The sequence below is a fragment of the Pristis pectinata genome, chromosome 30 (genome assembly GCF_009764475.1).
Source record: "Pristis pectinata isolate sPriPec2 chromosome 30, sPriPec2.1.pri, whole genome shotgun sequence".
Lineage (NCBI taxonomy): Eukaryota > Metazoa > Chordata > Chondrichthyes > Rhinopristiformes > Pristidae > Pristis > Pristis pectinata.
Window position 1 is genome coordinate 16550357 of NC_067434.1, and position 24347 is coordinate 16574703.

General features: G+C 42.7%; 2 protein-coding genes across 2 annotated transcripts in view; one reads left to right on the forward strand and one right to left on the reverse strand.

Moving 5' to 3' along the window:
* The window catches only part of cdh23 (cadherin-related 23), a 710459-nt gene that overhangs the window by 544602 nt on the left and 141510 nt on the right, over window positions 1-24347 (forward strand).
* vsir (V-set immunoregulatory receptor) overlaps window positions 11687-24347 on the reverse strand; it is a 50004-nt gene continuing 37343 nt past the window's right edge. The window contains exons 6-7 of the mRNA XM_052041600.1: window positions 23001-23179; window positions 11687-18687 (exon numbers count right to left, since the gene is read on the reverse strand). Coding sequence (XP_051897560.1) covers window positions 18662-18687; window positions 23001-23179 — 205 coding nt within the window. The 3' untranslated portion in view covers window positions 11687-18661. The remainder of the gene's footprint in view (window positions 18688-23000; window positions 23180-24347) is intronic.

The following is a 24347-nucleotide window of genomic DNA, read 5'->3' on the forward strand; positions in this document are numbered from 1 at the left end:
GTGTTTGACAGCAAACAACATTAATCTGATTTCTTTGATGTCATGTGTTTATTTTTGCAGCACAAATTGCTCTTATGTTGATCCAATAAGCTTGCAGCAATGTTGCATCTGGATCTCAAGCATCACGCACAGAAGCTCATCTCCTTAACCCATGAAAAAGTAGGGAAAGAACCTGGAAGCAGAGTGATAGACAGAAAAGTGGCAGCTCAAACGAGAATAAAGAGGAAGAACAGAAGTATGTTAAAAGAAGGAGAAGAACTTTTAAAAGACCATTAGGAACAGTTTTTAAAGTAACATGCACATGGAGAGGATCTTGTAACCCCGCTGTAGTTGGTGGCTGCTGTGTTGGTCCTTGAGAAGAATAACTGGCAGATTGAGTTTGGAAAATGTACAAACCTTCTTGGGCAATGAAGCAAAGAACTAACAGCCACAGTCAAGATACATGGAACAGCATCTTTGCTCTTTTGGCTATCCATATTGGGGTTGAGAGTGACTTGTTGCCACAGAGTAGACGATGTTGATGTGTATGAATAGTTTAATATTAGGTTGCTGCTGTACACATCTCCGTGAGACCTTGGTTCAAAGGCAAAGAAATCCAAGACAACTGGACATCAGGCTCTGCATGAATGTAACCAACACATACCTGCACACACTCATAGACACACACACATTCATAGATATGCCAACATACTCTGTGCACATAACCACTTCCTCAATCAACCACTTCTTTAATCCTTTTCCTCAGTCCCTCTCCCTCTGTTTCCTCTCTCCCTAAACCCACCTTCTTTCCTTACCCCAACCTCCCTAATCCTCCTTCCCTCCTCAGTTCCCCCTCAAGTCCTCTCCCTCTCTTCCTACCTGTGCACCGTACTCAGTCACTCCTCTCCTGAATCACTCCTTCCTTCCTGTTGCCTCCCATCCCTCATTCTCTCCTGCCCTGATCTTCTCCGACACACTCCCCTCTCTGTACTCCCTCCCCCAATCGTGTTCCTCTCTAATTCCCTCCTGCAAATGCCTCAGGCCCCTCTCAACATTTCTCTCTGTCTTGCCCACTCCAACCCACCACTCTGCCCGAACTCTTCTGTCTCTCGCTTCCTACGGATGATACATACTGCAGCCTTGGGGGCCATGGAGGGAGAGGTGATCAAGGTGGGCAATGTGTTGTCGATCACCTGGACTGCTTTGTGCTAGGGAAAAAGTGGAATTATCTTGCTTAGAGATCTGGGGACGTCCTCCAGGCTGTAACTGATGACTGAGTCTCACAAAGTATTAGATGCTGCCTAGATTATAAGGCATGAGCTACAAGGAAGGATTGGACAAACTTGTATTGTTTTGGCTGGAGAGGCGGAGGGTGGGGAGACCTGATAGAAGTTTATCAAATTATGATGAGCATAGATTGGGTAGACGGTCAGTATCTCCTTTCCCCAGAGTAAAAATATCAGATACTAGGGGACGTATTTAAGGTGAGAGGGGAAAAGTTTAAAGCAGATGTGTGGGGCAAAGTTTTTTACACAGAGAGTGGTAGGTGCCTGGAGCTGTCTGCCAGGGGCGGTGATGGAAGCAGATACGATAGTGGCGTTTAAGAGGCTTTTAGACACATGAATATGCAGGGAATGGAGGGATATGGACCATGTGCAGGCAGAAGAGGTTTAGCTCAATTCAGCATTGTGTTCGGCACAGACATTCTATGTACAGTGCAGGAACACAACATTCCCATGATCAATAATTTGACTTGGTAATGAATCACATTGGCCCCATCCTGATCTGCCCTCAGAGTTTATTCAGCTCAGTTTTCAGTAAAGCTATAAATCTCCTTGTGATGTCTTTGTGACATGGAATACTAATATAATGCCATTGGACCAGTGTTGAGGCTTGGATTAAGTTGACCCTCCCTTGGGTGCAAAGGGAAGCCCCTCTCCCCGGGTAGGAAAAGCAGAAACTCGTATCTAATACCAAGCTGGTTCCTTGGAAGTGAGTCATAATTATTAAAATTAGCTAGAAGTGTGAAGCCGCTGTCTAGGCATAGCAGTATAATTAGTTCAAAGTACTTGCATCCTGCTTCCCCTAAAAAGCCTCTGACAATTGCAAAGAGGAGATTATGGGTTCATGCAAATAACACAAAATAATCAGAGACGCAGTGAGAAGGAGTTTCTGCGGCACCATTTCTGAGATTAACCACTTCCCAAGGGGTTTTATGGTCCATTGTTCCTAAGATGCAAAAATTAAGAATAGAAAGCCAACCAAAATGTGGTCAGATCTGACCATTGTAAAGAAATTGCTTTGGTTTAGAATTGCTGGTAGATCTTTTGAACTCTGCACTCACCCAAAGAAAGCTGTAACTGCTCATGTGTATAACACTGTTCACACAGTGAGACTTTAGAGAAGCTGAGATACTGCTTTCAAGGGCCAAGAAGAATCAACATTTGCATGCACAGTGCTGCTTTCAGTGAGTGATAAAGTCCTGGACTGGGCAAGAGGATGAATAGTTAAAGCCTCCTTTCAGAAAGGACCATACAAAGGGACATTAGAAACAGGAGCAGCCATTTACTACCCTTCCACCCTTCACACTTCCTCCATCATTCATCACAATCACAGCTAACAATGGGAGTCAACTAAGTTTAAATTGGAGACACAAGAGACTGCAGATGATGGAATCTGGGATAACAAACCAGATGCTGGAAGAACTCAGCAGATCAGGCAGCATCTATGGAGGATGAGAGAGACATGATAGAGGTGTACAAATATTAAGAGGAATAGATAGAGTGGACAGGCAGCGCCTCTTTCCCAGGGCACCAATGCTCAATACAAGAGGGCATGGCTTTAAAATAATGGGTGGGAAGTTCAAGGGAGATAATCAGAAGGAGGTTTTTTACCCAGAGAGTGGTTGGGGCATGGAATGCGCTGCCTTGGACAGTGGTGGAGGCAGGTACATTGGTCAAATTCAAGATATGCATATGGAGGAACTTAAAATAGAGGGATATGTGGGAGGAAGGGGTGAGATAGTCTTAGGCGAGGTTCAAAGGTTGGCACAACATTGTGGGCCGAAGGGCCTGTATTGTGCTGTGTACCGTTCTATGTTCTATGAAATGGACAGTCGTGCCTCGGGTTGGGACCCTTCATCTGGACTCATTTTTAAAATTTAAATTGTGAGTAAAAATAGAATAGGTAGGCCACATTTTGGATGCACAGGTGGTTCTGCTATAATGCCATAGTTATGTTCCTAAGAAACCTGGGGTTATAGAAGGTCGCGTTATAGCAGAACAGCCTGTAGTAGCCTTCAAAGCACGGATTTAAACAGGTTTTCCCGATTGCGTTATAACCAATGCAGCCCATGTAATGCAGATAATGTCCCCTAATCCATTAGTCACGTCGTAACCAATTCACGTTATAGAAATGCACATTATAGCAGAACTACCTGTAGTTCTTGTACGTGAAGTGTTGATTGTGGTCATTTGATTAAAGTTACCTCACTAAGGCTCCAAAATCTGTTGTGCCCTTTGAATTCAGCAGTTACCATGTGATTAAGCTCTTGTATTAACATAGAACACTACAGCACAGTACAGGCCCTTCGGCCCACAATGTTGTGCCGACATTTTATCCTGCTCTTAGATCTATCTAACTCTTCCCTCCCACATAGCCCTCTATTTTTCTATCATTGTTCTATTGTTCTAAGTAGTTAATCTAAGGAAGTCGACCAATGCAGAAACAAGCTGCTGTTAACTATAAAGTTGAGTATTTGAGGCAGGAACTGGAAAACAGGCTGACAGAAGATGAATGAAATTTCTTGCTGAGATTTCACTCCTGGGAGTAACCCAGATTTTAAAGTGATCAAATTCTTTTAACATGTCACGTGTTAATTCTTTGTACAGAGTTTTGAATAATTAGAATAGAACAGTATTTTCTCCCAGGCCAACATTCCCAGTATGAAGCCCTAGTTACACTCACAGCTCCATTGGGTGGGCCACGTTGTCTGTATGCGTGACACCAGACTCCTGAGAAACATACTGTCATGAGCATGAATACCAGGGGACAGTGGAAAAGATTCAAGGATGTGTTCAAGGCCACCTTGAAGAAAAGCAACATCCCCACTAACTCCTGGGAATCATTGACTGCTTAAGTGGAGTAGGAACATTCAGGAGACACCAGAGACTGCAGATGTTGGAATCTGGAGCAACAAACAAGATGCTGGAGGAACTCAGCAGGTCGAGCAGCATCTGTGGAGGAAATGGACAGCTGATGTTTCCAGTCGAGACCTTTCATCTGGACTGGAGGAAAAACTGCTTCAAAGTGGGCATACCTTGAGGGACTTCGTAGTGGGCGGCCAATGCAGACACAAGAGACCCAGTCCAGATGAAAGCTCTCAACCCGAAACATCGATTGTCCGCTTCCCTCCACAGATGCTGTCTGATCCACTGAGTTCCTCCAGCATCTTGTTTGTTGCTCTAGGAGCATTCAGGATGGCGCTGAGAACCTCGTCCATGCATCAGGAGCATACAGAAGCTATATAAGCGGACCACCTTACAAACTACATACCTGCTCACTCATCAGCCACCACCTTTCCCACCCCCACCCCCCCCCCCCCCCCCCCCCCCCCCCCCCCCCCCCCCCCCCCCCCCCCCCCCCCCCCCCCCCCCCCCCCCCCCCCCCCCCCCCCATCTAGGGAAGAGTTTGCAATTCCAACATTGGTCTCGTCATCCACCTCGGAACCCACAAAACCAGAGTAAGTCATCCTCAGTGTAAAGACCCTGTCTAAGATGAAGAGGGTCTGAAACTGTTTCTCTTTCCTTAGATGCTGCCTGACCTCCTGACTTTTTCCACCATTTCTTGTTTTTTTTAAGAGTTAGGATTACACTTGCTGGGTGATTACTGAAGACCTGTTGGAAGTAAGTAACTTCATCGAGTAGTTGAGCGGGTAGAGTGAAAAGGTCAGCTGAAATCAAATTCAGGATGATCATCAAAGGTATGAAGCAGAAGGGTTATGACATACTTGTTTTTTTTGGGGGGTGGGGGGATGAAGGAATATGGGGAGAAAAAAAGTGTAAATGATGGCCAGCACAGATTCTTTGGGCTAAAGGGCCTCTTTCTACCTCATAGGACTCTACGAAAAGAAAAATAGATTTGTGCAGGTTTGACTGAATGGCTGTGAAGGCTTGAGGACGCTTTTTCCATCTGCAAGTGAAGTCTTTTGAAAAGAATGGGTTCCATTGCCAACTTTAAAATGAGGGGAAAAATATCACCGTTACAAGAGATGACATCTTGAGAAAAGTATACCCGACATAGAGCAGGGGAATAGGATTGGAGTTGCTTTCTTTGGTGTTCAGTACTGTGTATTCGGCACCAATGCAGGTACAAAGGGTTGAATCCCCATTGCTGTGCAAAAGATCTTTCCTCATGTAGTACAGTTAACGCCAAAGAACACAGAGAACTTCTTGGAAATCACAGCTGGCAGCTAACCCTGCAATATATATCTGCACACTCATACAGAATTGCATCCAGTTCTGGTCATCTGGGAAGATGTGAAGTCCCAGCAATGGTGCAGAAGATATTTACTGGAATGGTTCCAGGGATGAGGGATTTCAGCTGCAGGGTTACACTGGTGAAACTGAGGCTGCACGCCTTTGAGCAAAGAAGGTTCAGAGGAGATTTTATAGACATGCATGAGACCATGATAGGTTTAGATCAGGTAGATAGAGGGAAGTTGTTTCCATCAGTAAATCATTGAGGCACAGTTTAATTTTTTTTCAGAGAAAGGTACAAAGGGAAGATGTGAGGAAAATCTTTTTTACCCCGGGCAGCTGGAATTCAGCTCAGTCATTGCCTTCAAGAGGGAAATGGAGAATCATGATCAAGAGCTCATACCAGAGGGCATAGCTTTTGAGGTGAGAGGGGGAAAGTTTAAAGGAGATGTGCAGGGCAAGTTTTTTTTACACAGACAATGGTAGGTGCCTGCATTTAACAGGCATCTAGACAGGCACATGAACGTGTGGTTTATACCTTGCTTCTCTGAAGTTGGGTGGTCAATCAGCAGCTATCTTTGCCTAGAACAGGTCCAACAAACAGCTATGTAAATAAATCAGTTCCCCCACCATCTCCATTGTTCTCAGTCCACTTTCTTGTGGTAATTTAATTTCTCTGCGTACCCAGTCAGACAGTGAGCTTAATTTTTATGAAATTCAGAAGTGAATTTCTGGTTCATGGTTTTTCAGGTGGTTGTCAACTCTCAGAGTTGATTAGGGTTATTCTGCATGACATTACCTGACTTGCATAGATAGTTAAGAACAGGAAACCTCAATGTAACAAGGTACACAGGTTTCTGCACAACTAAGGTCTTGCTTTTTGCATTGCGGCTATGATTAGCAAATTCAGTTGAACTTTCCGGTGCCTCAGTGCCTGCATTTCCTTTCTGATATTATCCAAAATAGTTTTTCAAATTGGGTTTAACTAATGCAAAAAGATATGAGCTGCTTCAAGTTAAGAGAGGATTTTAATGGTGAGAAACCTTTGCAAGTCAAACTTCAAGATTGACTGGGGCATATTTTCCTGTCCTTTCTAACATATTGAGTCAAAGAGACCAGAGTCAGATGCCTCATCTCCTGCCTACGCAAAGCCTTCTGCTATTGACCAGCAGGAGTTCAATGAATACTCTCCACTTACCTTCCTCCAATACCGGTCAAGAAACTTTGCACCATCCAGAGCAAAGCAACCTGCTTGACCGGCACCCAAATTCTCCACCCTAAACACTGCCCCTCTACCACTAACATGCAATGTGTGGCACCCAGGAGATGCATTTGAGCAACTTGCCAATGTTTTAACAGATGAGAAACACGATGACGCTGGAGGGACTCAGCAGGCCAGGCAGCATCCATGGAAAAAAGTGGGCAGTCAATGTTTCGGGTCAGGACCCTGCTTCAGGACTGAAGATAGGAAAAGGGGAAGCCCAATATATAGGAGGGAAAAGCAGAGCAGTGATAGGTGAACAAAAGAGGGGAGGTGGAGTGGGCACAGGGAGGTGATAGGTCGATGCAGGTGAGAGCGATAGGCAGGTGTGAGGTAGGAGGGGAGAGCAGATCCACCGGGGGATGGGTCAAAGGTAAGGAGAAAAAAAGGGAAGTAGAAAAAAGAGGGGCTAGGAAAGGGAAGAAAAGAAGAGGCATGGTTAGGGTGGGGCAGGGGGGTGGTGTGGGGATTACATAAAGTGGGAGAATTCAATGTTCATGCTGTTAGGCTGTAAGGTTCCAAGACGGAAAATGAGGTGCTGTTCCTCCAGTTTGCGCTTGGACTTCTCCTGGCAGTGGAGGAGGCCAAGGACTGACATATCTGTGATAGTGTAGGAGGGGAAGTTGAAGTGACTGGCAATGGGAAGATGCAGATCGCTGTTATGGACGGAGCACAGGTGTTCTGCGGAACGGTCACCTAGTCTGCGTTTGGTCTCACCAATGTAGAGGAGGCCACACTTGGAGCACCGAATGCAGTAGATGATATTAAGGGAGGTGCAGGTGAATCTCTATTTCACCTGAAAGAACTGTTTGGGTCCCTGGATGGAGGTGGTGTCAGGGCAGGTGTTGCACCTATGGCGGGGGCAGTGGAAAGTCCCTAGGGTTGGAGTGGGATGGGTGAGGGGGGAGGAGTGAACTAGGGAGTCGCGGAGAGGGCAGTGCCCGCAAAAGGCAGAAAGGGGAGGGGAGGGGAAGATATGTTTGGTCATGGGGCCCTGATGGAGATGGCGGAAGTGGCGGAGAATGATGTTTTGGATATGTCAGCTGGTAGGATGAAATGTGAGGACAAGGCGGACCCTATCCCTGTTGGCCCCCTTTTCCTCACATTCCCAACAGGGATAGGGTCCCCCTTGTCCTCACATCCCCTATCACTGCTCTGCTTTTCCCTCCTATATATTGGGCTTCCCCCTTTCCTATCTTCAGTCCTGAAGAAGGGTCCTGACCCGAAACATTGATTTTTCTGCACGGATGCTGCCTGGCCTGCTGAGTTCCTCCAGCATCATCGTGTTTTTCATCTGGATTCCAGCATCTGCAGTCCTTTGTCTCCCTAATGCTTTAACAGCTCTTGGCAAATCCACAACCTTAACTACCTTGAAGGAAAGGAGCAGCAGGCACAAATGGAACAAAATCATCTGTATATCCCCCTCCAAGTCTTAGACATCTGAGCTGGAAGTACGTTGCTATTTCTTCATTGTTGCTGTTGGGTCAAAGTCATGGCACTCGCTATCTAATAGCACCGTAGAGGTGTACCTTCACAACAAGAAGAGTTGAAATGTCGAACACTGGAGAACATGCATTTATGATGAGAGGGGAAAAGTTCAAAAAGAGGTGTGGGGCAGATTTTTACACAGAGAACAGTGGGTGCCTGGAATGTGCTGCCGGGTGTGGTGGTGGAGGCAGATACAATAGAGGCATTTAAGAGGCTCTTAGATAAGTAAATGAATATGCAGAGAATGGAGGGATATGGGCCATGTGCAGGCAAAAGCATTTAGTTTAATTAGCATCGTTACCTTAATCAGTTCAGCATAACATTGTGGGTCCAAGGGCCCATTCCTGTACTGTTCTGTGTTCAGAGAACAGCAGGAGGTTGACAGACAACTCACTGCCAACACTGAAGTTTATTTTGCATATATGTGAATATGCAGAATTTACTAAATAAGGTTGGTGAAGAGAATATGATGTCATAGTGATGGCAGAGATGTGGCTCAGAAAGGGGCAGGACTGGGGATTAAATATTACTGGGTATAAAGTATTCAGCAAGGAAAGAAAGGAGTAGCAGCATGTTGATCAAAGAGGGTATTACAGTGCTAGAGATGAAGGGTGTCGCAAAGGGATCAAAGGCAGAATTGGCTTGGTGAGAGTTAAGAAACAGGAAAGGCAACATTACACTGTTCGATGTTTTCTGTCGGTCACCAGTGGGAGAGGCACGAGGAGGAAGCATGCAGGGAAATTACAGAAAACTACCAAAACTCTAGGGTAGTTATAATTGATGACTTTATCCCAACGTAAACTGGGATCGTAAGAAGCTAAAGTCAGAGGGGATGAAGAATTTCTTGAACGAGTCCAAGATAATTTTCTGAAGTGGTATATTTCTTGTCCAATGAGGAATAGGGATTGGGAATGTAGCCAGGCAGTAAGAGAGCATTTTGGAAATAGGACCATCAGTCTGAAGTTTTAACATTATTACGGAGGACAAGAATGGACTGGAAATTAAGGTACTGAATTTCTAGAGTAGGAAAAAGTAAGACCAGCATCCAAGGAACCCTGGATATCAAGGCATGTTGGATAAGAAAAGAAAGGAGGCTGAGGCAGGTTTAGAAAGCTGAAAACATGAGAGGTCAGGCAAGAACATAGAATATGAAGGGTGAGACTAAAAAAAAGTAATTAGGAGGGGAAAGAGGGGGCTCAAGATAGCCGTGGTGGGGTGGGATTAAGGAAAATTACAAATTTAAAACAAAATATTTTGAGAGCAAAGGGTAACCAAGGAAACAGCGAAGCCCTTTCGGCACCAAAGAGACAACCTGTGAAGAAGCTGGAGGATGTAGGTAAGGTCTCAAATGAATATTTTTCATTTATATTTACTATGGAGAAGGATATTTTAGTTGGAGAATTTAGAGAAGGGGGTCAGTGGAATTCTAGAACAAATTACTATCGAAAAGGAGGAGGTATTAGTTGCCTGTGGGCTTAAAGGTGGATAAGCCCCTAAGGCTTGTTGAGATGTGTCCCTGGGCTGCTATGAAAGCTTAAGGGAGAAGATTGACAGAAATTTTTCAATCTTCTCTGACCACAAAGAGGTGCCAGAAGACTGAAAGTCAATGAGCCTTTATTCAAGAATGGAAGCCTGCTGATTACAGGTCACTGAGTATAACATCAGGTGACAGACAACAGGGTTGTGGTGACTACAGGGTTTCTCCAGACTACAGGAAGGTGAATAATATTGGGGCCATCGTTTTTCAAACAATGTCAATGGCCTAGACTTGGGGAAGCAAGCCACAATTTTTAAATTTAAGGATGACACAAAACTTGGCAGTTCTGTGAGCCGTGACGAGAACTGTGACCGGTTGCAGGAGGGTATAAACAGGCCAGCGGAATGGGCAGAAGAATGGCAAAATGAGGTTTCTTGCAGAGGAGCAAGAGGTGAGGTGTTTCGGTCGGAAGATTGAAGAGAGACAATACATAATAAAGGATAGTGTTCTCAGAGGGGTGAGGGAGCTGTGGAGATGTGTGCACAAGTCACTTGGAAGCAGCAGTGCAAGTTGAGAATATGGTTCATACTGCACATGGAATTTTGGCTTTATCAATAGAGTATAAAATCAGTGAAGTTATGCTGAACCTTTATAAAGCACTCATCCAGCCTCAACTGTAGTATTGTGTTTGGTTCTTGTCACCACGTTATCTCCTTAAGCAGTCCCTCGAGTAGTGGATGACTCACCAGTAGTTGCAATATATGGGCATGCAACTAATCAGTGAGGTGATTGGCTAACTCAGTGGAAAGGGGGAGACGAGTGAACCCACAGCATGTAAAAGTGCAGGCAGTTTGCAAGTGCAGTTATTGTTTATTAAATGTGTTAGTAGCAATTATCATTGCAAATTTAGTTTGCCCCTCTAGTCTGCCCCACAATTCAATAAGGTATTGTTGATCTGATTGTAGCTTCATCTCTGCATTCTCAACCAGCCCTGGTAATCTTTCACCCTATTGCTTATCAAGAATCTACCTTCAGTTTAAAATATTCAACTGCTTTGTTTACACTTCCTTTTGAGGATTAGAATTACAAAGACTCGTGACCCAAAAAATCACTTTACTTCTGCCTAAAATGGGTGACATCTTATTTTTTACAGTGACCCTTGGTTCTAGATTCTCCCACAAGAGGAAACTGAAAGTTGACGCCCAATGTTTTCTTTAATAACTGAAAATATCCAAATCTGCCAACTAGTAATGACTGAAAGAACACACCCAAATTAACCTTATGTCAATGCCAAGCATCTTTATAGAGAGACAGAGAAACTGGGGCAAGTCATTTCCCCATTAGTGCATGGCCAATGCAAATGATGGAATGTTACTGTGCAATTATAAATATTTAATTCAACTATACATTTGCACAGGAGGGATGGAGTACAGCCAATTAATTCCGAGAGGAAGAACACTGCTTTTAAGAAGATTCACTTGGATCTGGTAATTACACCCTTTATAAACAATGATTCTCAACCCACTAAAAATGAAAACTTCAAGTCCAATTTAGTTATCTTGCAGAGGCTGACATAGTGTGTAGACTCAGAAATAGGCCATTCAGCCCATCTGGTTCATACTGATGTTAATGCTTCACAAAAGCCTCCTCCCATGCCCTCTCCACCTCATCTTTTCAACACATCCTTTTAGTCTTTTCTCCTTGGCCAGCTTCCCCTTAAGTACATCTCCACAATTCATCTTAAATGCTCCTTGTAGCAAGTACCACACTGTCATGACTCCAAGAAAGTAATAGTCCGGAATCTGGAAACTAATAACAAAACATAAATAAAAGAGTTGGATCCATAAATTTTCAGGTGTTTAGCGGCGTAGTTTGTAGAATCCACCCTGATGTTTTTGTCCAGATAACCAGACAATATTTATCCCAATAATAAGTGGTCAAGTCATTTTTCTCCTCCTTAATTTAAGTCATTGAAGTATGCAAGAACAGAGTTGAGCATTTCTGTGAAAGCAGAACAGGAACTTTTATTTGTTAAATCCTTTCAATTTCTATAAAGCTAATTTTGATATAAAAATGTTACATCTTTAAACTTTAGAAAAGTAATAACAAAAGACTTATGTTCAAAGTAACTTACATATTTCTGAATAATTAACACGTCTGGTTAAAAAAATACATTGTACATTTGTTACATAAAAATATAATCCATGCACGGTGTCCAAGGGCATTTGATATTTGTAATTGTACACTGAAGGGAAAGAGGCAGAGCATTCATTTCAAGAAGAATTACTGAACTAGGATCTGGTAACTACATGCTTTATGAACAATGGATTCTCAGCCACTTTAAGTTGTCTTTTATTCTTGGGTCATTTCTCCCCACCCCAACCTCAAGCATACATGGGGTGTGGAGGTGGCAAGACGATGTCTCCCCCACAACCTTTCCCAAATAACCAATAAGCTCATGCATATGTGCATGTACATGCACAATTTATCTGTTCAGAGCAAAAGTGGTCAGATTTAACTTCTTCTGAAGAGCCTGCCACGTGTTGATGAGGACTTTTGACAGTATTGCAGTGTGTCCATGGAAAAGTTCTGATTTTTTTTCAAAAGGAAATAATATTTACCAACTTAAATTTAAAATAATCTCATAACAGAAAAGGGATGGGGTGAATTTTAAGGTGCTTATTTGTTCTATTGAGTCTCCCCTCCTGTAATGCCATGCTTTTCCCAATATACCAGTGTGAAGGTTGACCATCTTGGCAACAAGAATACCCGTGCGAAGTCCTTTCCCGTTGAGGCATGGCTTTAATGAGTAATGGACAGTTTAGAACAGGTACAAAAGTTGTCCTTGGTCCTTAACTTGGACAGATGGGCTCGCAGTTATGTACAATATCTCTTACTTATATACAAACATTTGAATGGAACAGCATATGTCAACAAATAAGGCAACCATTTCCCATCTCCCACCAAATACTTCCATGGACAGTCAATGTGCATGTGGTTGAAAGAGGAATGTTGGCCAAGCTACCATGAGAATTCTTCCTGGAAGAGCACCACGGCATATTTAAACATCCAAAGTAGAATTTGCATTAAAATAGTAATTTTCACCACCACTGGATTTTGCAAACCACTTCATAGCCAATAAAGTATGTATGAAGTGCTGCTTAAGTCAAAAATACAGGAATTAATTTGTGCTCCTGTAAACAGGAAAGAAGAAATGGCTGGATAGGTTTCAGATGAGGGATAAATAAAGGCCAGTACAGCTCCTCAAATAATGCTTTATGCAGAGGAAGACAGAGACTCATTGGAGCACTGCATCCAAAAGACAGTACCAGACGAGGAATCCAATGTGAATCCTTGAACAGAGGTTCCTGATGTGGACTTTGGATGAATAGAGATTTGGAGACAGGGGTCCTATCAACTGTTTGTGGGACCTTGCAGTGTTACAAATTAGCCCTTATACTTGCTTCATCACAAAAGGCACTTAACTTCAAAAGTGCTCTTTATTAGCTGTTTTAGGACATTAGAAAATGGAAGTTGAAAACGTTGATATAAGTACTCTTTCCTTATTCAGCATTTAAGTAAAATGCCTAGAATTATGATCATTTTCAAGTGCAACATAACTTGCAGGAAAATACTTTAAGTAAGCCCCAGTAGATTTTACACTTTCCACTGACTTGATTGGTAGAGAAACCAAGACTGCTTCAATCATGTTTGAAGGTTCACTGCCACCAGCCTCAACAAACTGCACCATTACGAATACAAAATTCTGGAAATATATAGCAGGTTTGATAGCATCGGAAGGATGAAGACAGGCAAATAGTTCAGGAAGAGTTCGGATAGAGTTTGGGCACTCAAAACCTTAACCTGGTCTTCCCACTGTCGGGAATCCTGGAGAGCACAGAGGAGGCACCGAGTCCATGGCATCCACACTCTTGGTGTGAGGTCCTATTGGTTACAGCTCATCCATTTCAAGAGGGTTTCAGGCAGTAAGTTCCAGTCCCCACCACACTTCACATTTTTCTTAGGCTGTCCTCTGATTTTTCTACTAATTATCTTAAACCATGCCCTAAGTTGTTAACCTCTCTGTTGAAGGAAATATGCCTCGTCATTTTAAATTTCCCTCCATGATCCTCTGTTGCAAAGAAAATAACCTCCCATGTCAACCATTCCTCATAACTAAAATTCTACAAAGCTAGAAACATCCTCATAAATCTCCTTACAGATGCTGATGAGCCTGCCGTGCATTTTAAACATTTATATTTGAGATATTTATTCAGTCAGAACTTTTTTCCCAGGGTAGAAATGTCAAGTACTAGAGGACATGTATTAAAGGTGAGAGGGGGCAAGTTTAAAGGAGATGCACGGGGCAAGTTTTTTTTTTACACACAAAGTGGTGAGTGCCTGGAATGGGCTGGCAGGGATGGTGGTGGAAGCAGAGATGATCGTGGTGTTTAAGAAGCTTTTAGATAGACACATGAATGTGCAGAGAATTGAAGGATATGGATACTATGCAAGCAGAAGAGATTTAGTTTAATTTGGCATCGTGTTCAGCATAGACATTGTGGGCCCTGTTCCTGTGTTGTACTATTCTATGTTCTATTTAATGTGTAATAATTTCCATTTCTTTTGCTCCGTTGGGTAGGTGTGCTCACTTCAATGTGACGTGCAGCCTGAGGTGTCAGGCATGGCTCAGTAATTGCAACGGCATCTCTGATCTTGTCTGATAAACCTCCTCAAACAGTGCCTTAGAACAGTTAACTGTATTAAAGTTGCTGCATGTATTCATGCCGTTTGGACATCACCTTGAAGGAAATAGTGACTTAAATTTCTACAGCACCTTTCACATCCCTTCTAAGGTGCTCCAAAGCACTTTATAGCCAATGAGGTACTTTGGAAGTATCACTGTTGTCATACAGGAAATGCATTTGCCACATATTGGCATGAAGATGGTGTTTATTTTATCTTATTTTAGATTTTGTGCTCTTGTGGTTTTAATTCTTTATAATGCTTGTTAATTATTCAATTATTTATTTGTGGGCAACACATCAGATGATATTACATAATAACTAACATCTTGAACAGTCTGGACTCTGGCTGTTATATTAATGGGTGACTATCCACTTGGTGTCTGCTTTTGTTTTTCCTTTTTTGGCAATTAACATGATGCTAGATGTGGCTTTACTTTTGCAGACGACCTACATTAAAAGTTGGAATTGAATATTGACAAAGACTCGCCTCATGGTCTTTGAAGTAGTGCTGTGGGATCTCTTCCATCCCCTGCGGACTGGGCAGCACTCCTGCAGTGACCTTGATGGGTCTTTAGAAGTGAGTCGTGGCTGACACTGTGAAGATCAGCCAGGAATGGGAGGGAATGATTGAAGCACGGGAGCAGTGGATGGCAAATTACAATGTGAGCCTGTCAGCTATGATTCCCCCTACCCTACTCCTGTCAACCAACAGTGTAGTTATTTATAGTTAAAACATACCAATGGAGATCTTGCACAAAGCAATCAGTTTTGCTCCCCGGTTCATATCAACTTTGACTTGTCAACAGAAGAAAGGTGGAAAGTTGGAGGGAGAAATTCATCTTTAGTTACCACCACTAAGTGCATGGGTGAATGTCAGCTGCCATCTGTAATAAACTTCAGCCATTTGCTGCTGTCGAATTCAATGGAATCAAATGCACAGCAGATAGATGCTTAATGCTATTGACCAAGAAAAGATGCCCCTCCCACCCCATGAGCTTTCCAACCTGTAATGCTACCCTGGCTCACTCATCAGGACACTCCCATTCATCATCTTAAATATAATCATTGGACAGTGTTCTTGTCCATGAAATATTAACTGATTTACCATGAGAAATCAGCTGATTGTGTCATCTCCTGATGTCTGATTATCTGTGTTAAATTAGTACATTAGTCTTAATAATCTATTTTCTAGAGATTATTAAAGTGGTTATTAAAGATGAAACAGGAATGTTAGCAGTCTCATTTAACTTTAGCACTACACCATGCTGTATGACCATGAATTCCCCTGTACAACCGACTGAGACCGGTCTTATCAGCAGTCATAATTATTTTTGATGGTCACATCTTCCCGATAATTGATCTTGGTTCTGAAGGCAACATAATACAGGGTGGAGTCCTTCGAATGAAAGGCAACACAATCTCAATTCCCTTGCTTTTTCTCTCTATCTCCTCCACCCCTCTAACCTTCCCAGATATCTGTGCTTAACACCATGGACCAGATACATTAAAAGTGACCCATAACTATCTGCATCAAGTTCTATCACTTCCATCTAAGATTGCTTCAATCAGTCAGTAACATTTTCCTAAAAACAGAGTTTTTCAGTTCTGTACAAAAGAAAAAATTTAATGTCACTATTGCTGTCAACTGTTATCCTGGTAAATAGCATTTTATAATTTTTGCTTGTTTGTTTACATGCCATTGGTGATACCAGTATTTACTGCCTGTTCCTAATTACCCCTGGACTGATGAGATAGTTAAGAGTTAACCACATTGGTGAGTTTGACATCACATATGGGATGGACTGTGTGAGGACAACAGATTAGTGAACCAAATGGAATTTCCAAATGGATTTGTGAATACTCTTGTTGGGTTTCTATGAATTGCATATTATTAATTAGTTGAATTTGAATTCCTGAGCTGCTTTGGTGGGATTTGAGTTCATGTCTCTGGATCATTGGCCCAGAACTCATGTTGCAGATCTAGTATCTTAACTGCTGCACAAATGCCCCCCTTACAAGTAGAGATGGCATCACACCTATTGGAGAGTGTTTTTGAAAGTGATTTGTAACCCTGACCACCCTAACTCCAGAGAATGGCACAGTCAATTGAGGCCAGCATTGCGTTGAAAAGGCAGTGCTGCCTCATGAAGGTTTATGGTACGTCACTGGGAAAAATATTTAAACTGGAAGCACTCAGTAGATCAGGCAGCATCCACAAGGAGAGAAACAGTTATCTATTCAGGACGAAGACCCTTAAATCAGAACTGGAAAAGTGAGAAAACAAGGGTTCTTTAAGTTGCATAGCAAGAGAGAGGAGAAGAGCTGGAGAGGACAGATGGAAACTCTGCGACAGATGGAAACCAAGGTTGTCAAGATGGCAATTGTTCTAAAAATTGGCAGTTAGGGACAGAAGATAAAAGTGAAGAGATAAAGTGAAACAGAAACTTAAAGCCGCATTTGTGGAGAGAAACAAAAGGTGGTTACCTGAAATTGATAAATTCAGTATCAAGTCCCAAGAGCTGCCATATACCCAGATGGAGGATGAGGTGCTTTTCTTCCAGCTTGCTTTGGGCATTGTTGAAGCAATGTAGAAGGGTACAGAAAGAGAAATCAAAGTAGGAGTGGGACAAAGAATTAAACTGACAATTACAAGTAACGACCCATCTTCTTTTCTCTTACTGCAACAGATGTGGCTGCACCTTTCTGTTTCTCCTTTTTCATTCGCACCTTTCTCTTTTAAAAGTAATGACAACATTGGTCTGCACCCTGTCACAGACGTTCCCTCTCCACTCGTCCCCTTCTCCGCAGCTTAAAACCTGATTGTTTTCTCACTCCGGATTCTGATGAAGAGTTCTTGACATGGAATGTTGAATATGTTTCTTTTCCCATTGATGCTGCTTGACCTGCTGATTTCAGCATTTTCTGTTTTTTTAAGGATTTCCTGCACTTGCAACTATTTGCTCCAATTGCTGTTCTTAATTGGTGAGGCAGCTATGTTGTTGTTGAGAAGCCAGCACTCACACTGACATTGGAACTTGAATGTAAATCCTGCAATGCCCACCAGCTGTAGAAATAGATGTTTTTCTCGTGTTGGGCCCAAGTCTCTCATCTCTTTCCCTCCCTTCCCTACTCAAACTCCAATTCCACATGTCACTGTAGAAAATGCTCAAACACAGCACAAAGGAGGCCTTCCGCACCAATTTATGCTAAATCCAACTTTTTATTCTCTCTATATTCCCGTCAACTCTCCCCTGATTCTAGCACCCACCTACACAAAAGGGGAAATTTACAATGGCCCAATTAACCTACTAACCCACAGACTTGGGATGTGGAAGGAAACTGGAGCACCAGGGGGGAACCAACTCGGTAACGGGGAATGTGAAAACTCCACACAGACTGCATGGAGGTCAGGATTGAACCTGAGTGCTGGAGCTGTGAGGCAGCAGCTTTGTCAGCTTCACTCCCATGCCACCCGCATTAACCCAAGAAGCAAATGAGGAAAGTGTAACATGTCCTGGAGCTATGGTTGTGGTTGAATAAAAGTGTTCATTTTTAAGGGTTTTTTTTTCCCTGATAAAACTGAAGCAACATTGCCCAAGCAGTGAACTTTGCACTTTGCGCGCATATCAGAGGCTGTTAATTGTGACAGGACAAGGACCTTGGGAGTCAAAGCAATAGCTTCCGGCAGAGACTTGGTCTTCCCGAATGCAGGGTTTCGAGCGTCCCTCTGGAGGTTGAGAGTTAGACAGCTTTATGCCCATGGCTGGGTGTCACTGGTCAGGAGGAAAGGAGAGGGAGAAGGACTAAAGGAAAGCACATACAGATATTCAACGCAGAGGCAAATGCAGTAATCAGCATTCCCTAACGAGCCAAATTTTGTAACCGGGTTACCTCGCTTACATCAGTAAACTTTATGACTGTTCTGGTGTACTAATAATTGATAATCGTACAGTCATTACCACAAGTATAGACGTTGACTCCCTGTTAGTAAAACATAATGTGCCGCTACATAGTCCTTCATTCACATCTCTGTCGGAACTTGAATTGGACTAGGAGCGTTGGTCCTGATTTTCCAACTTAGCCTGATTGCCATCTATTACTGCCAGTTTTGGGTGGAATATATTTCATTGTTTGTGTCGCCGTTTGCAATGGTATTCTGACAACTCGCACCACCTCTGCTTATCTGCTCCAACCAAGGCCCCATTTATGGGACAAGCCAAGTGTGCCTGCGTCATTTCGGAGAGTCTGGCACTAGTTCTGCAGGAGGGAAAGAAACAAGATTACTGTTAACATTTTCTTCCATGAGACATGAGATAATAGAGTCAGAACCTTGTAGGATGGTGCAGTGTTTACTCTCAGGATCTTGTGAAGATTTGTTGTTTGGTTTACAGATTGGTACCATTTTGGCATCACCCTTACCTCTAAGTCAGAAAGTCGTAGTTTCAAATCCTGCTCCAGATACCCAAGCACAAAAACCTGGGCTGAGACTCCAGTGTAGCACTGGGCACTGAAGGAGTGCTGCCCTTTCGGAGATGGTGCCTTTGGATTCAAGGCCCGTCTGCTCTCTCGGGTGGATGAAAGAGATCTCATAGCACAAAGTTGTCGAGCCCAAGAGTTTTATACCCAGTTGACATCAGTTAGAAAATAAAGATCATATATCACATTGTTTGTGCTGTTGTGCACCATTGGCTGCCAAACTTATTTCAACGGTGGTCATCCTGCATAAAGTACTTCATTGGCCCTACAGCACTCTAAGATGGTAAGAGGCTATGAAGAGAAATAAGAGGTGGTGAAAGGTGCTTTGGAAATGCAAGTCTTCCTCTTTTTTGTAACTTAGCTCTTCTGATATGTGGCTTCTATCCTAGCTCCATTCCTTCCCACCCTTGTCAGAGGCACCAGTGTTTCCAAGTGTGAGTGATGCACTTGTGTCAGAGTGTGAGACACAAAACCTCCAGGAACCAGAGATCTTGTTTGATGGTTGCAAAGATTTTTAGAAAAAGGAAAAATCCTAGTGTTGCTGTGGAGAGTTTTAAAAAGAGGAAATCTGCTTCTTCTTCGCCACTGGTAGGTCAATGACCCAAGTACTGGGGAATGGGTTCAGGAAAGCCCATTGTTGCCTAGCATGGGTATAATGGGTTGAATGGCCTCTTGTGCATAGATTCCTCTGATTTTGTAAGTTTGATCTATTGGTCAATTTTAGAGGAAAAGTGATGTTTCCACTGGTTCAAGCAGCAGTAATAAGAAATGTAAAATAATCGGCCAAAAAAACTGGATTGGGACAGAGTTATAAGGGGACTTGATTTTTATGCAGCAAATTGTTATGAATTAGAATGTCCTGTGGAAATCATCCACCTGGTAATTTGCCTTGTCTAGAAACAATGCAAAGAAGCATTGCCTCTGATAACTATCAGTAATTAATATTCACGATGGACATCTGATCCTCTGTATTGTCTTGCTGCAGTTACTCCTTTTATAATTCACAAAAAAAAAGTTGTGAAAGCTATGCTTATTCACCTTGTCCAAAGACCAAGGATGATGAATAAGCTGGAAAATAATTGCACAGTTGAAGTAAAGAAGTTGCAATGAAATACCAAACAATGCAATGAATTTCTGTGCTGAGGTCAAATGTGTCTGACTTTATCTTAACAGGAAGTGGTTGTTTTGGAGTATCACTCTGTGAGATGGCTTTTAACCCACTAAGTGGGTTAAGTCCAAGTACTGGGACAAGCTCTTTTACTAAGATTTCATTTGGTGATCATGTTGAAAACACTTTTTAATTTTGATGCAACTTCCGTCTGCCTCTTTGCTATGTTTGCTACTCTTTAGAAATAAAATTGAAAGGTTTTTGGATATTTCCTCCACAGTGTTTGTCAAGGGGATGGATATTTTTACACCTAACTGCCAAGGAATTTTGTGCAGGAAAGCATTTGCACAGAGTCCATTAAAATCTCAGCATCCATTGAATTTCTTCTGTTATTCTAATTTTCTCAGTCCCCCAACCCTCCAAGGTTTTCATGCTCTTTCAATTTGGACCACTTGCTCATTGCAAATTTTACTCACCACCAGCCCAGCTTCAACCACAGCCCCACCCAAACTCTGGAATCCCTCCTTAAATCTCTGGCCTTGCTTTTCCTCCTCTTAAGACACAGCTTACAACTTGGGTCTTGAATAAAAGTCTGGTCATCAGCCCAGATTTCTCCTATTGTAGCTAGATGTCAAATTATGTTTGCTGTCACTTTTTTGCAATACCTTAGAACTTTTAATATGTTCATTACCCAATATAAATGGGAATTTTTGTAGTCCTCTTGAGTTCAGGTGATGTGGAAATGCTTGTATTATTCAAGAAGTGCGCAAATGTAGTGGTGCACTTAGTTAGTATGCATAATCTAACCATTTTTGCAAAGCTTCTAGCTGATAACCACAACACCACTGTCTGCCCAGGTACGCATATGGTTTGGTGCAGTGTTTTAACCCTTGTGTTCAAGGCTAGATTTTTGGGGTTTTGGCACCTTGAAGACTCTTCAAGTAAGATATCAATTAAACACTTCTCATTGGCTTGGCTGTTCCTGTCTATATAAAAAAAAAGACTTTTTATCTCTTCTCTAAGCAGGTTAAACTCTTAAAATGAGTGAAAAATATGTTATGCCAGTTATGTCAAATACAAGAAAGAGTTTTAAACCCAAAAAGTGACCTCAAATTTCGATTGGTCTGTCTTTTTTGATCTCCCTGCCCTCTCCCTCTCCCCCACTTCCCCCTTCTCCTGCTAGTCTTTCATTATGCCTCACTCTCATTCACTTCTTTCCTTCATTCACCTACCTCCTCCAGTTCTCCCCCTCCCCCATTTTCTCCTCTTCAATTCTCTCCCTTCGCTCTTTTTTCCCAGTGCGCGCTCTTGCCCCCAAGCTCCCTGTTCCCCCTCTCGTTCCTCTGCAGACTTTGCGCCCACTCACTCACCCTTTAAACCTCCCTCTCCCTCTCCCTCTCCCTTGTGAATTCTGCAGCTTGGATAAGAAGACAATTAAGATCCAGCATGCAGATGCCTGTGTCCCTTGTCCAGGACTGGACAGAGCACCAAAGTCATTGCAGTTTTTGGATCATTCCAGCATTGGGTGTTTTATTCTGAGTTTTAAATTAAGATAATATATTCCTGATTTTGTATATTTGAACTCTGACAGGAAGCTTACAACCCCTACACTTCAGAAAACTGCCATTAAAAAAAATTGTGAGACCTGTATTTCTATAGCACCTTTCACATCTCAGAACATCCTCAAAGCATATTACACCCAATGACTTATTTCTTGAAATGCAGTCTTTCTTGTAATGTAGGAGATGCAACTGACAATTTTAGCACAGCAGTCTGCCATAAACAGCAGTGCAATAATGACTAGTTAATCTGTTTCTTTGATGTTGTTACGGACTCAGTGAAAGTCCCTTTAAGATAGAGAGTGTGTGTGTATGTGTGTGTGGGGCGTGCTTACGTCAATAGAAGATAAAGGACGTAATGACGTTGTTGAAAAAGTCAGAAGAAGAAGAAGAAGAAGAAGAGAGAGAGAAGGGAGAGAGACACCAGCCTGCTTTGTTTTCTCTATCGATGGATGAGAAACAATAACTGTGTCTGCCACTGAAATCCATGTATGGAAGTTGGAAGTAATCCGGTGGAGTTCAGTTTGTTGCTGACCTGTAGAAGGAAACAGGTATTTGTGTGGACGACCACGATTCGAATGCTTTTCGGGGTGAGGAAGTCACTACCGAGTAAACACTGGAGTGTCGTTTGGGTTCCATCATGGAACATTTGGATTTCGTATGTACTCTCTCTCTGTTTTTCTACATCTACGTCTTATCTTCAGACAACGGTGGTTGTTGAAGAAGCCCTTGCTCATGTTTCACCTTACGGCTTGCGGAACTGAACTTTAAGAACCATTCCGGAACTGGGAGTTTTGGACTTTGCCACACACACACACACGAAGAGTTTAGTTTTGGGGTTAACGTTCGAGGTTTAACATTTTTGAATTCTAACATACTAACATTTTTACTTTTATTTTACGTATTATCATAAGTAGTAATTAATAAAATAGTTTTTAACACTGAATCATGCTCAGTGTGTTTCTTTTGTTGCTGGTTCGTGACAAAGTTGAGTCAAGGGTAAATGTTGACCAGGATATTGGTGTAGACTTCATTGAGTCATTGAGAGATGCAGCAAGGAAACAGGCCCTTCAGCCCTTTGAGTCTGTGCCAACCATCAACCACCTATTTTTACATTAATCTGATGTTTCTGCTTTTTAAATAGCATCATAGGATCCTCTATGTCCATCTATCGGGAAGCTGTTTCCTAGATATAACATTTCATCCGTCAGCCAGACTCCTGTGGTGCTGCACTAAAGCAAGGGTAGATTTTTGCTAAATCCTGCAACCTTCCGTCTCCACAACAAGGTTGCTACTTAATGAGCTCTGGCTGAAAGCTGGGAATTCAATGCATTTACAATGAGTTCTGTCAGTTTGCTTTCCCACGCATGCACGCTTGCCTTTGTAACATGCCCATGCAAGCAATGGATGAAGAAGAACAGACTTACCCAGTACTGGGAAGAATCGCGGCATTGGCTCAGGGGAAAGTGGGGTGTTGGGCTCGGAGAGAAGGTGTTGACCGGATTCGGACTGAATTCGGCTACTGATAGCTGGTGCTCTTGGCTTCATTTCTGGATTTTGCACTGGGATTTCCTCAAATACTGGATTCTCCACTCCTACAGCCTCACTATAAAGTGTAAAAGACCAACATGACTTAGCAGATAACTTTCTTTTGCGTGTGATATTGGATTGCCTAATATCAGGCAATCTATTAGATTGATAAATGATCCAAAACATTTACCACAAGGTAAGAGCCCTTTCAGCCCATGTGTCCATGACAAGGAAAAAGACCCATTCAACTTAGACCCTTGTCCAATCTGTCAGCACTTTGTCCCATAGATGGCGGGAAACTTCCACTTTCCTGGGTATTTGTAAAAATAGTTGATGGTCTCCATCTCCCTTTCAAATGTCAGTTTCAAATATCAGCACCTCCTAAGTTAAAAGATCTTAACACCTTTAATCCATCTATCAATTACTTTAAATCTATTTTCCCCTAGCACCCCCCCCCCCCACCCCTGACCTCCCATCCTTGGTTATTGGGCTAAGTGTTCCAGTCCTTCCAATCTGTGTAAGTGTCTCTTAATTTGATACACGTTGGTGCAAAATAACCGATTATTCTGTAATTCACTCCTGAACTGAGCCTGTTGTGATCCTTTAGTTTTAAAAAGAATTTACACTACCTAATGGGTTTGGCTTTGGTGGGTACCATGGATCATGAAGCCTCATGAAGTCACATGAAAAATACAAACCCATAGTCATCTCCAACAAGAGAGGGTTTAAGTACTTCCCTTTGATATTGAATGGTGCTGCTATGTCACATTCTCCAACATCTCAGGGACAACATTGATGAGAAACTTAACCAGATCATCTAAATAAATACTATGGCTATGTTGGGTATCCAGCATAAGTGCCTCACCGCCTGACTGGACAAGGTAGTGAAAGCCAACAATCCAAAAGGCAAAGTCCGAGTGTTGTAGAATGCCCCCACCTGCCTGGCTAGCTGACTGTGGATTGGCACCCATCCACCACCCTACATACTCCCTTCCCGCACCACCAGTGCACCATGCTTGCAGTGTGCAGCATGTACAAAAGGCACTGCAGCAACCTTGCAGGACCTCTTCAACAGCACCTCCCAAACCCACAAACTCTACCACCTGAATAAACAAGAGCAGCATACACAAGACCACACCAGCACTTGTAGGTCCCACCCCAAGTTGTGTACCACTCTGATCTAGAAATAAATCACCAGCCCTTCATCAGATCCTGGAACTCCCTATCCAACAGCACAGTGTGGG